Source organism: Lepidochelys olivacea (assembly GCF_965140295.1).
Source record: "Lepidochelys olivacea isolate rLepOli2 genome assembly, chromosome: 1".
Taxonomy (NCBI): domain Eukaryota; kingdom Metazoa; phylum Chordata; order Testudines; family Cheloniidae; genus Lepidochelys; species Lepidochelys olivacea.
In genome coordinates, this window is record NC_140411.1 from 3,544,730 (window position 1) to 3,558,484 (window position 13,755).

General features: G+C 49.7%; 1 protein-coding gene across 1 annotated transcript; it reads right to left on the reverse strand.

The window, feature by feature from the left end:
• Positions 1 to 217: 217 nt before the first annotated feature.
• On the reverse strand, positions 218 to 3,154 carry LOC311517292 (olfactory receptor 52B2-like; the record flags this gene model as incomplete). Its single annotated transcript, XM_084622017.1, has 2 exons — positions 3,066 to 3,154; positions 218 to 1,220 (listed from the first exon to the last, which is right to left on the reverse strand). The coding sequence occupies exon 2, from the start codon at positions 1,181 to 1,183 to the stop codon at positions 218 to 220; it is 966 nt and encodes a 321-aa protein (XP_084478143.1). The 5' UTR covers positions 1,184 to 1,220; positions 3,066 to 3,154.
• Between the last annotated feature and the right edge of the window lie 10,601 nt (positions 3,155 to 13,755).

The window sequence follows — 13,755 nt, forward strand, 5'->3', positions numbered from 1 at the left end:
GTTTGGCAGTGCACAGTGCTATGGTAGCCATGTCAGTCCCAGGATATTAGAGAGACAAAATGGGGGACTAGATATCTGTCATTGGACAAACTTCTGTTGATGAGAGAGACCACCTTTCGAGCTTATGCAGTGAAAGTACATAATTATAACACCCCTATAGTTTACATACAAACCTGGCTTTAATTTCCAAGTCCCAACGCATTTTCTGTTGTCTCCTTTAGCTCAGCAGGGAGCTTCTGCTGCAGGATAGATAAAACCTGTTGATCATGCATTTCAGGATCTCTTTTGTTGTCACCCCATAAACGATGGGGTTGAACATGGGGGGAATGAGCACGTAGAGGTTGGCCAGTAGGATGAGAATATAACCTGGGATGATGTGCCCAAACTGGTGTGCAAAAGAGGAGAAAAAGGCCGGCGTGTAGAACATCAGTATGACACAGAAGTGGGAGCTGCAGGTGCGGAGAGCCTTGAGCCGGGCGTCCTTGGAGGGGAGCCGGAAGACAGCCCTGAGGATCAACCCATAAGACAAAGAAATGAGCACAGCATCCAAACCAATTACTAATATAGCCATGGCTAAGCCATACCAGATGTTGACTGTAATGTCGTCACAGGCCAGCCGGACTATGACCATGTGCTCACAGTTGGTGTGAGGCAGGAGGTTGGTTCTGCAGAACTTCAGCTGCTTCACGAGAAAGATGAGAGGGAAAATGATACAGAAACTTCTTGTGACAACTGCCAGCCCTATCTTCCCGATCACCGACTTGGTTAGCCTGGTGGTGTATCTCAGGGGGTCGCAGATGGCAACGTACCGATCAAACGCCATGGCCAGTAGGATAGTCGACTCGGCAATAAAACTGGCATGGATGAAGAACATTTGGGTCAGGCAGCCAGCAAAAGTAATTTCTCCCACTCTAAACCAGAATACAGCCAGCATCTTAGGCACTGTCGTGGTAGATAACAGCAGATCAGCAGTGGCCAGCATGGAGACGAATAGATACATCGGCTCATGGAGGCTTTGTTCTGTTAGTATGATGAACAGTAGGAGAGAGTTCCCACAAAGTGTCGTAACGTACATCAGACAGAAGGGGATGGCGATCCAGACATGAGACTCCGCTGTACCCGGGATGCCGGTCAGGATGTAGGTCACAGGGTCAAAAACAGAGTGATTTTCAGCTGGCATCATGTACCATCACTTGGATCTTCTATTCAGCTTCCAGTAACTAACAGGAAAAGAGAAAATCAATGAGAACTCAAGTGTGAGCTCGGACTAGAATGCATTTGTTGAGAGAATCATAGACACCATCAAAAACTTTGTTGTGTGACAACTGCCTCCTGGGTGGGACCATAAAACCAGAAAGACTCTCTGTCAGGGTTCCCTCCCCACTCTGAACTCTGGGGTACAGATGTGGGGACCTTCATGGAAGACCCACTAAGGTTATATTCCACCATCTTAGGCGTAAAACTTCCCCAAGGCACAAATTCCTTTCCTTGTCCTTGGACGGTGTTGCTGCCACCACCAAGTGATTTAAAAAAAACATTCAGGGAGGGACCACTTGGAGCCCTATCCCCCCCCAGAAATATCACCCCAAGACCCTTCACCCCTTTTCCTGAGGGGACTTGAGAATAATATACCAACCGATAGGTTAACAAAGTGAGCACAGACCAAATCCCTGGGTTTTAGGACACTGAACATCAATCAGGTTATTAAAAGAAGAATTTTATTAAAAAAAAAAAAAGTAAAAGAATCACACCTGGAGAATCAGGATTGAAGACAACTTTACAGGGTAAATAAAAAGATTTAAAACCAGAGGATCCCCCTCTGACTCTGCTTCCCAGTTACAAAACAGAAATAAAATTACCTCTTAGCATAGAGAAAATTCACAAGCCAAAACAAAAGATAATCCTTGCTATTACTGACAATTTCTGTAATTTTACATGTATCATTTCAGCATCTTTTTAGGAGCTGGGTTACTTGGTTGGTCTCTCTCTTTGTCCCGAAAGGGCACACACAAAGAGAGCACAAAAAAACCTTCCCCCTCCCCCAAATTTGAAAGTATCTTCTTTCCCCATTGGTCCCTCTGCTCGGGTGCCAACTAGGTTAATTGAACAGATTAACTCCTTTCAGGTAAGTGATTCTGTACCTCTGACCAAGAGGGATTTTATATGACTGCATACATAAAGGTTGCTACCCTTCCCTTTATATTTATGGCACTCTCGCACTGCGGGACTGTAATAGGAAGAGAGCCTGAGACATAAACCCTTGGATTAGAGGCCTAGTATGAGGCCTGAGGCCTGGGATAAAGTAATCAAAACCTTGTTGATGTAAAGCACAATTAGGCTGTGAGCTAGAGGCAGGCCCCGATCACAGAATCTGGCAAGCACAGGGCTGATATTTCAAAGCCACACATTTCTAAGAGGTGCTGGGCACAGGGCACTCATGCAAACCATTAAACAAAAGAAAATCTAATGCATGTTCTAGCTAGATTACTTACTAACTTTACAGGAGTTGTAAGGCTGCATTCCTGATCTCTTCCCGGCAAAGGTATCACACAGACAGACAAAAGCATTCTTCCCCCCTCCCCAGATCTGAAAGTATCTTGTCCCCTAATTGGTCATTTGGGGTCAGGTGCCAGCCAGGTTACCTGAGCTTCTTAACCCTTTACAGGTGAGAGGATTTTGCCTCTGGCCAGGAGGGATTTTATAGCACTGTTCCCAGAAAGCTGATTACCCTTCCCTTTATATTTATGACAGTGACCCATCCTAAATATAAGATCAGGATGACAGTGTGATGGGTAGAGATGTACAAAGTGATGGGTGGCATCCGGCTACGTCAGAGGGTGTTAATTAACTATGTTAGAGGGTCAGTACGTAACTTGTTTGTATTGATGTATGAAATGGAGCCTCAAAGGGAGTGTCTCTGTCTAGCCTAGGGAGGAATGGAAAGTCCCGCTGTTCACTGAGCTGGTTCATTCTAACAGGCAGACGTGCCTTAGTGGTCCGGTAGGGTCCGCGGGATAGCCGTAACATGCTTCATCGACAATAAACCTGGCTGGGTGCTTTCGTACCTTAAGGGATCTTGTGGTCATTGGGTTGTTCGCTCGAGGTCTGCTAGGCCAGCTGTCTGCGCAGAGCTGGGACAAGACACAGCGAGAACACAGACACACACAGCCGAACATTTTACCACACTGGTGACCCACGACAAGTTACGTACTGCCCCTGTGACGTAACATCTCCATTCCAGAAGAGGGACGATGGTTCGGATGGTTCTGGCCCCAGGTGACGCAGGGCGCGCCCTCCTGGTGTTGCTGTCCACAGCAGAATCTCTCCTCCGCACGTTTGCTACAGTCGCTCTCAGGGCTCAAGCGGTGACTGTGAAAGTGAGAAAGCAGTCACACGACTAGTTCTTCTGGCACTTACCCCAATTTCACACTCACTACTGTGAAATCACCCCCAGTTTATAACAGAGTGAAAGCAGAACCTGTTTCACTGACAGTCCTCCTGCTGGCACTGGGGCCTTGAACCGACCAACACTCAAGCCCATAAGTAAAGTCATTCAGGAGCAACTCCCATTGACTTTTATGAACATGTGCACATGAGCAAAGTTGCAAGTTTTTTTCAGGATGTGAAGCCAATCTCAATTAAGCTCTGGTCTGCACTACAGACCTATAGCGGGATAACCACATTGCCCAGGGGGGTGAAAAATCCACACCCGTGAGTGACATGGATACACCAACCTGACCCCCTGTGTAGACATGGCTACGTCCCATGGGGAGGAGGACTAACTGCGCTGCCGGGGGAGCTCTCCCCCCTCAGCGCAGAGCGTCTCCACTAACGCACCACAGCGGTGCAGCTGCGCAGGGGCAGCATTTTAAGCCTGGATGCTGGTAGCTCTGCTCCGGGGAACTGCAGCTGCAGTCCGTGCAGGGGGACCAGATGTCCCGTTTTTAAAGGGACAGTCCCGTATTTAAGCCCTCCTGCAGGTGTCCTGACTTTTTCTTCAAACAGGTAAATTGTCCCATATTTTCTCACTCCCCCCATCAGTACTGGCAGGTCCTGCTGCTGGCCAGATCCCTGTTTCCCAGATGCCCACCTTCCAACGGTGAGTGTGTGTGGGGGGGTCTATTGGCCAACGACGCGGGTGGCTGTGCAAGGCTGGTGGCAGGGCGACGATGCAGCCCCTGGGTTCAGCCGCTCCCCCTGCTGGTCCATCAGCGCAGCCCCCACTATGTGCCGGCTCTCGCCCAGCAGGGCCCCGCCCCCCGTCCCGTTTCCCATCGTCACTGGCTGGGCGCTGCGAGCTGCAGTGGCCGGTGAGTGCGGGCAGGCACCAGGCAGCGGCCGGTTACGTGTTACCTCTACTGCCACCCATCAGCCCTTTACATGCTCCCCCTCTCACTATCCTCTCCTTGCCTTGCCTCATCATGCCCCACCCCAGCTCCCCTGCTCCCCCCCCCACATCCCGACCCCCACTGGGGCATGTGTGGTGCAGAAGGGAGTGGGGCAGGTTTGACCTGGGGATGTTGCAGGGGAGTTTCATTGGGGATGGGAGGCTTCCCTTGAGGGAAGATTCCTCAGCCTGTAACCTGAGCCCTGGAGGGGGGTTGGGGCCAGGTGACACCTTCTGCCTGGGAAAGTGGACAAAGGCTGGAGGAGGAGCTGGGGTGAGGCTGGGTGAGATGGCTGGAGGGGTTTCCAGTTTTGGGGGTTGGCTGGGGAAGAGGAGGGAGCCCCAAGGCTGGGGTCTAATCTCCCTGCCCCACAGAACGGCCTGACTAAGGGATCCTCTTTATGCCTGTAAACTCTGATTTGAACTGTGTTCCTGTCCTCTCCAATAAACCTTCTGTTCTACTGGCTGGCTGAGAGTCACGGTGAATCGCAGGAAGTGGGGGTGCAGGGCCCTGACTCCCCCTCACGTCGTGACAACTGGTGGCAAAGGTGGGATCTACTGCACCCCGTAGACAGCGCTTCCTGCCGTAAGTGACTGGGGAGCAGTCAATGAAGGGGAATTGACAGGGACCAGGTGTGCTGAAGCTTCAGAGAGAAGTGGTTTCGGAGGGTGGAGGAGCTACACTTAACCCCTGGGAGTGTGTGATCAGCGAGAAACTGGCTAGGTCATCTTCAAGGCTGAGGATGTGAGGGAGATTCACAAATCTGAGCCATTCTTTTTAGATGACAAATCTGGGGAACTGTCCCAGATTGAGGTGTCATTAGAGGAGATTTTGGAACAAATTGATAAACTAAACAGTAATAAGTTGCCAGGACCAGATGGGATTCACCCAAGAGTTCTGAAGGGACTCAAATGTGAAATTGCAGAACTACTAACTGTAGTCTGTAACCTATCATTTAAATCAGCTTCTGTCCCAGACGGCTGGAGGATAGCTAATGTGACGCCAGTTTTTAAAAGGGGCTCCAGAGGTGATCCTGGCAATTACAGGCCTGTAAGCCTGACTTCAGTACTGGGCAAACTGGTTGAAACTATAGTAAAGAACCGTATTGTCAGACAAATAGATGAACATAATTTGTTGGGGAATAGTCAACATGTTTTTTTCTAAAGGGAAATCACGCCTCACTAATCTATTCAAATTCTTTGAGTGGGGTCAACAAGCATGTGGACAGGGGGGATCCAGTGGACATAATGTATTTAGATTTTCTGAAAGCCTTTGACAAGGTCCCTCACCAAAGGCTCATAAGCAAAGTAAGCTATCATGGATAAGAGGGAAGGTCCTCTCATGGACTGGTAACTCGTTAAAAGATAGGAAAGAAAGGGTAGGTATAAATGGTCAGTTTTCAGAATGGAGAGAGGTAAAGAGTGGTGTTCCCCAGGGGTCTGTACGGGGATCAGTCCTATTCATTATATTCATAGATGATTTGGAAAAAGGGGTAAACAGCGAGGTGGCAAAATTTGTGGATGATACAAAATTACTCAAGATAGTTAAGTCCCAGGCAGAGTGTGAAGAGCTACAAAAAGATCTCTCAAAACTGGGTGACTGGACTAGAAAATGGCAGATGAAATTCAATGTTGATAAATGCGAAGCAATACACTTTGGAAAACATAGTCTCAACCGTACACATAAAATAATGGAGTCTAAATTAGCTGTTACCACTCAAGAAAGAGATTTTGGCATCATTGTGGAGAGTTATCTGAAAACATCCACTCAGTGTGCAACGGCAGCCAAAAAAACGAACAGAATGTTGGAAATCATTAAGAAAGGGATAGGCAATAAGACAGAAAATATCATGTTGCCTCTATATAAATGCACGGTATGCCCACATCTTGAATACTGCGTGCCGATGTGGTTGCCTCATCTCAAAAAAGATATATTGGATTGGGAAAGGTTCAGAAAAGGGCAACAAAAATGATTCGGGGTATGGAACAGCTTCCATATGAGGAGAGATTAATAAGACTGGGACTTTTCAGCTTCGAAAAAAGATGACTAAGGGGGGATATGATAGAGGTCTATAAAATCATGACTGCTGTGGAGAAAGAGAATAAGGAAGTGTTATTTACTCCTTCTCATAACACAAGAGCCAGGGATCACCCAACGAAATTAATAGACAGTAGGTTTAAAACAAACAAAAGGAAGTATTTCTTCCCACAATGCACAATCAACCTGTGAAATTTTTGCCAGAGGATGTTGTGAAGGCCAAGACCATAACAGGGTTCAAAAAAGAACTAGATGAGTGCATGGAGGATAGGTCCAACAAGGGCTGTTAGCCAGGATGGGCAGGGATGTTGTCCTTAGCCTCTGTTTGCCAGAAGCTGGGAATGAGCGACAGGGGATGGATCACTGCATGATTCCTGTCTGTTCATTCCCTCTGGGGCACCTGGCACTGGCCACTGTCAGAAGACAGGACACTGGGCTAGATGGACCTTTGGTCTGACCCAGTCTGGCCAATCTTATGTTCTTATCCTTTCCCCCACCCCCTCCTCCCCTGCAGCTGGAAGCAGCTCCTGTCCCTTCCCTCATGCACAGTGCCGAAAGGCTGCTGCTGGCCAGATTCTGGTGTGAACCCGGGCAGAAATCTTGGGGGGAGGGAATATGACCTTGCATCCCGCTCCCCCCCCCCCACACACACACATGTTGCCTTGAGAAGACACGGCACGAGGTACCAGGAGAAGCAAGCCCTTACCAGGGCCCAGCCAAGCATGGAGGGCGGAGCGCGCCGGACAGGGAGAGGCAGGTCAGTCGGTCAGTCACCCCGCGCCCCACCCAGTGTGAGAGAGGTGTACGGGAGTGTGTGTGTGTCAGGTGTCCCCATGGGGATGGGGGGGGTGTCACCCCGCCCTGTGTGGACCCTAAAGATTTAAAGTGAAGAAGGTAGTTAAAAAAGAATCCTATTATGCCAAATTGTTTTTAACAGGGACTCAGTCAACTTGATGTTAATTTGAACATTTCTACTGCATAGTTCTGACGGATTGTTGTGGAACTTGCCTGAAGACAAGTAATTTGACCAGCTGTCCCGCATTCAACGTAGGGAGATGTGGTCACCCGAAGTCGCTGGAACACGGGTATCAAAGCAGCCCTTAGAGTCGGTTGTGCCTGAGTTGTTTAGTTCGGACATTCGCCGCCAGGCTCCTTGAAACCAGCTAATTTCTGCCAAGCGGAATGGACCCAGCTCTGGGGTCCTTATGGCGTTAATGAGAGTGACGGCCTCGGGATTTGGGGTGTAGAATATCACAGGGCCTGCTTAGATTTACTCTGAAGAGTCACATTAACGAAGAATGGCCCCGTCCGGCGCCCACTGGGTTCAACAGCAGGACCCCAGTGACTTCCGTGGGAGTGGATCAGGGTAACCCGGTGACCTCTTCCTAACACCAAACCTCAGTGCCGTCACAGGAGTGTTATCTCCGTGCCCCGGCTCCCATCCTGGTCCTGCAATTACAGTCACACCCTCCCCATGCTTTCCAACCCCAGCTCAGACATTTCATAGCTTTCATGTGTTTCCATTCGCCCCTTCACAGATTCATTTTCCATTCAAATTACTCACCAGCTCCTGTCCCAGCTGGAGATGAGGAATCCCTACCTGTGACCCAGTCAACGAGCTGCAAGCAGCAAGGAATCTGCACTGACCAGGGCTTTGGTACAGGGATATTTATACTGCTGCCCTGTGAACCCCAGCGGGGGGCTCAGAGCCAGCAGGGAGCCCCAGGGACCTGGCCTCTGTGACTGGCTCAGGTCGAGAAAAGCAGCAGAGAATTAACCCTTTCTTCCTCTCACTTGTTTGATCTGATCATTTCTCCCTTTTTATGTTATTTTGAAAGGTCGTTGTGACACTGAGGCCCTGGCAAAGAGTTCCCTGTTCTTTGCAAACAACTCTCATCTCACACACAAGTCTTACTGAATATTTATCCATAAAGAGAAGCATGTAAGGTGTGTGCAAAAAGCTAGTAACTTGTCCAGGTAATAGTTAAAGAATAACATATTGATATTGACAGTGTGCTTTATGGACTTGGAGTAGAAGTTAGTCACCAGGGCATAGTGTGTCTTGGTGATGGCTATTCCTGGAGGGCGTCGTCACCCTACCCTGGTTAGCCAGGGATGTAATGTTAGGCTCAATTGTCCACCCTTGTTCCATCCCAAGATTATCAATGGAAAACCATCAGAGACAACTGAAAATAATCAACGCTACTTGGAGGTAAATGAAGGAACATTACAAGAGATGGGGTTGCCCTGACTATGGACAGAGACAAAAGACTGTTTCCGCAGAACACAAAGCAGGGAGAGGCCCTCTAGATCCTTTAACTGTGGAGACATCTCCTGGTGCCTGGACCTTCTCATGAAAAATTGGATCTTGAAATCAGAGGGTAATGAGGTGACTCACAATCCTGAGAGCCCTGAGAACCATAACAGTAGTTCTTATACAGATTGCCGTTAGTCTCACTTAGTCCAACCATCCTGAAAACCTATATGTGTGTGTGTGCCATGTCACTGTAGCCCTGTCAGTCCTGGGACATTAGAGAAACAAGGTGGGGGAGGGAATATCTTTTACTGGATCAACTTTTGTCAGCCTGTTCACTTGAACTGTCCCTTCAAATAGGTGTGAACTACTCATGCTAAACTATGTGTTCCACCTTGTATTTATCTGGCACACTCTGAGTGCCTTTGTCAGACCTGAAGAACTGCTCCATGAGCTGGAAAGCTTGTCTCTCTCCCCATCAGAAGTTGTTCCAATAAAAGATATCACCTGCCCCACCCCTTGTCTCTCCCTATGTAAGAGAGTATATATGTATATGTAAGAGAGTAGGTGGTAGAGAGAGGGGAAATCGGGAGCTACTCTTTCTCTCATTACAGTAGAACAAGTGACATGCAAGGAAAGTAAAAGGTGGTAAATAAAAGCCCATACAAGGAAATACTTTCCCACAAAAGACGTAATCCAACTGTGGAACTCAGTGCTGCAGGATTTTGTTGAGGCCAAGACCTTTGCAAGATTCAAAAAGGGATTGGACATTTATCTGGGTATCAGAAATACCCAGAGTTACCAGCGTTAATGACAACACACATTTTGGAAGGGAGAGTGACCCCCATGGCTCAGGCTTTAAGCCAATCTCTGTTAGAGCTAAGGATGGGACGCAGGGTGTGAGGGGAAGATTATCCCATCTCCCCCTCATGAGAGATTCTCACAGCTGCTTCTGAAGCACCTGGTGCTGGCCCCTGTTGGAGACAGGCTGCTGAGCTAGATGGACGCAACAAGGATCCAGTCTGGTGGTTCCCGTGTCCCTCTACCAAGGTGCAAAGTTGGCCTGCTGCAGCCCCCAGCCTGGGACACACCTCAGCCAAGATTTCAAGCGGTGCGGAGCACTCGCAGTGCCCACTCTCTGCACCGGAGTGGCGGGTGCTCAGGCGCTGTGAAAAGCAAGTCCCTGGATGACTCAAGCTCAGCACCCAAAGGGGTGCGGCGGAAGCTCCAAAAAAGTGTGTGTGGTGGGGGGGGGGCAGTGGTGCCTGAACTGTGGCCTGCCCCCCCGCACCGCCCCTTTCCCCAAGGCCCCGACTTGCTCTGCCCCTCCCCGTGAGACCTCGTCCCACCCCTCCTCCACAAGCCCCCCACCCTCACACCAGCCCTCCCCCCGAGGCCCCAGCCCACCCCTTCTCCTCAAACCCCACGAAGAAGTTCTGTTCCACACTCTGTTCCTTCGAGAAATAAACCTTCTGTTCTCCATGCTGGCTGAGAGTCACGGCTGACTGCGGAGTCGGGGTGCAGGGCCCTCTGGCTTCCCTGCAAACTCCTCCCTAACCAGGGGGGTTTCCCTCGTGACTCGGATGATGCGGGGGTTGGCGGCGGTGACTGGGCAGGCGATGGTGATCTCTCCGCTGTCCACCATGCTTGGTGAGGCTCAGGGAGAGCCAAGGAGAGCCGGAGAGCAGTGGGGGCTGGGTTTGCTTCACTGTGGTGTTGTTCGTAGTATTGTTCTTGCTCCCGTGATCACCGATCTACGGGTGGGGAAGCAGGAGAAGGGAACCGACCTCCCCCTGCCCTGCGTAATGCCAGAATCCAGGCCCAAATCATGCATACCAGCCCCCACTTCTCCACTCCCAGGACACCAGCTCCCTCCTGCCCCTCCTGCTTCTGCAGGGGTTCCTGGCACTGCCCCCTGGCTGGGCCGACTGTGACATCACCGATGACATCTTTGTGAGCAGCAATGGCCTTGGCAGCCCCTACCTCCCTGCTCCCCAAAATGGACAGACCCAAGAGAAATGCTGATCCATTGGAGAGGGCTCAGAGAGGAGCCACGGGAATGACTAAAGGATTAGAAACCCTGCCTGATAGTGAGAGGCTCAAAAAGCCGAATCTGTTTAGATTTACAAAGAGAAAATAAAGTCTGATCACAGTGTGTAAGTATCTACACAGGGAACAAACATTTAACAATGGGCTCTTCTGTCTAGCCGAGAAAGGTCTCACACGATCCACTGGCTGGATGTGGAAGCTCGACACATTGAGACTGGGGAAAAAGTGTAGATTTCTAACAGGGATGGTAATTAACCATTAAGGTTGGAACAATTTACAAGGGTTGTGGTGGATTCTCCATCACTGACCATTGTTCAATCAAGATGGGATGTTTTTCTAGGAGATCTGCCCTAGGAATTATTTTGGGACAGTTCCCTAGCCTGTGTGATGCAGGGGGTCAGACTGGATGAACACAACGGTGCCTTCTGGACTTGGAATTAATGAATCTGTGAATAATGGGGATGTGAAGCCAGGGGTGAGCCGGCTCTCTGGGTCGGATTCTTCTCTGTCTTGGTGCAGATCCGGAATAGCTCCACTGAAAGTAAGGAGAGCGGTGCAGGGTAGGAATCAAAGCCCATGGCCCTGCTTCACGTCTGCCCAAGGTTCTCCAACAGGCTGGTGGGAGAGCTTGGGGATAGAACCCAGGTCTCCTGAGTCCCAGTCCCGATTCCCAGCCTGTGTGGATGTCATCCAGGGACTACATCTCCTTGCCATGCAGACACTTTGCCCTGCGGTTACAGGACTGCCTACTGAGAAAGGAAGGATGCCTTTTTCTTGTGATGTACAGCAGGAGCAGAAGGTGGTGAACTGAGAGCCGGTGTGTAACCGGGTCAGTAACTAACTCTCTGCCTCCCTCCTTCCTCCCAGAGCCAGGAGATACTGGAAAAATGGGGAAAATTAAACAGGTTGTGAACTTCCAGTTAACTGAGGTACAAACCTGCCACTGCCCTGCCTGCTCTCCCCAGCCTGGCTCCACACTCGCAGAGTGGGCAGACCCTGGCTGGGACACACACACCCTCTCCTGCCCCAAGCCATCAGCCTCCCTCAAGCCCACTCTGACCCCAGACAGATGTCTATCACGCCATCTCAGTGGAGTGTGCTCTTCAATTTCCTCATTGGAAAAGTGAGCTGGATACGTTGATGGAGGGGATGGTATAATGGGATTGCCTACAATGGCCCCACAAAGTCACAGGACCTCCTGGTCAACCTCCTCCTAGCCCTGGCTAAAATGGCCATCTATAAAACCAGGGAGAGGAGGTTGGCCGATGGGGTCTCCTATGACTGTGGGGCCTATCCTTGATCCTCCGTCCGCTGGCTCCCTTGATGCCTTCGAGGAGCAGTGGGCGCTGTCCAGGGGTCTCTGCTCGGTGTCCTCATCAGGTTCCCTTCATTTGACCCTTTGACCTCACTTCTGTCCCTGTTATCTCATTAGTTGTCCTCTGGAATCATTTGGCTTCCAGGTCATGTGGATCCTCCCCTTAGGCTGGGGGGGGAGGGGGGTCCTATAGTAGTGGGTGGGCTTCTGCCTGCCTGCTTCCTGGATTCCAATAGGATGGCGTATGGCCCATCTACGACTGCTAGTAGCAAATATCTCTTATGGCCTTAGAAGATAAACACAATGGGCTGGGGAAAAGTTAACACCGTTTTTAGAAAGGGAAATCCTGTCTCACCAAGCTCTTAGAATTCTTTGAGGGGGTCAACATTCCTGTGGAGCAGGGTGGTCCAGTTACTCTGAAACCAGTAGCTATAGTGCACTTGGACTTTCAGAAAGCCTTTCCCAAGGTCCCTCACCAAAGGCTGTTCAGCAAAGTAACCTGTCCTGGGATAAAAGGGAAAGTCCTCTCATGGGTCAGTAACTGGTTAAAAGAGAGGAAACAAACGGTAGGAATAAATGGTCAGTCTTCATAATGCAGAGAGGTAAACAGTGGGGTCCCCCAAGGGTATGTACTGGAAGCAGTGCCGTTCTGCATATTCACTAATGATCAGGAAAAGGGAATGAACAGTGAAGGGGCAAAGGTAGCAGGGGATACAAAATTATTCAAGCTAGTTAAGTCCAAAGCAGATTGTGAACAGTTACAGAGGGATCTCACAAAACTGGGTGACTAGGCAACAAAATGGCCAATGAAATTCAGCATTGATAAGTGCAAAATGCTGCACATTGGAAAAAAAATAATCCCAACTACACATGTAGAAGGATGGGGTCTTAATTAGCTTATAACACCCAAGAATAAGATTTTGGAGTCATTGTGGACAGTTCTCTGAAAACTTCTGCTCTCTGCACAGCAGTGGTCAAAAAGGCTAATAGATCATTAAGAACCATTAGGAAATGGATAAAAAATATTATTCTGACACTATATAAATCCATGGTATGCCCAAACCTTCAATAGTCTGTCCAGTTCTCGTTGCCCCGTATGAAAAAAGGATTTTGTATGTAACCCTTCTGCCCGTCAGAGTTGGCAGCAACAAGGGCCAGGTTCAATATCTAGGGGATCCATTCCAATAACACAATGCAAACCGGCTCGAGCCCCCACCCAGTGACCTGGGACAAATATATACCACCCCCACTGGGCGCCTCCAGGAGGCAATACTTCCCCTCTCGCAAGCACCTAGTCTGAGTGTAGCAAAAAGCCTTTTAATAACAGAGAGAAACAATGTGACATTATGTTGGGGAAACACCACCAACAGGATTCATAACACAACCCATGGGCAAAAAACCCACCCCAAGCAAATTGGGGCATGTCCTTTCCCTTTGGTTCTTGAGTCCAGCAACCCCAAATCACCCAAAGTCCCAAAAGTCCAACGACCCAAAAGTCTCTGTCCCTGGTCAGGGCAGCCCCAGAGTTCGAAAGTTTATCTGCAGAGTTTTACCTGCCAACCTGAGTGGAGATGGGGGGGGGCTTTTAAGGGGCACCTTACATGGTCCAAAGCTGATGGCCCCACCTCTCCATGGGGCTCCGCTCTGCCAGCCGCCCCATGAGCTGCTCTAGGCACCCGACAAACTGCTCTGCTCCACCAGCCGCTCTGCTC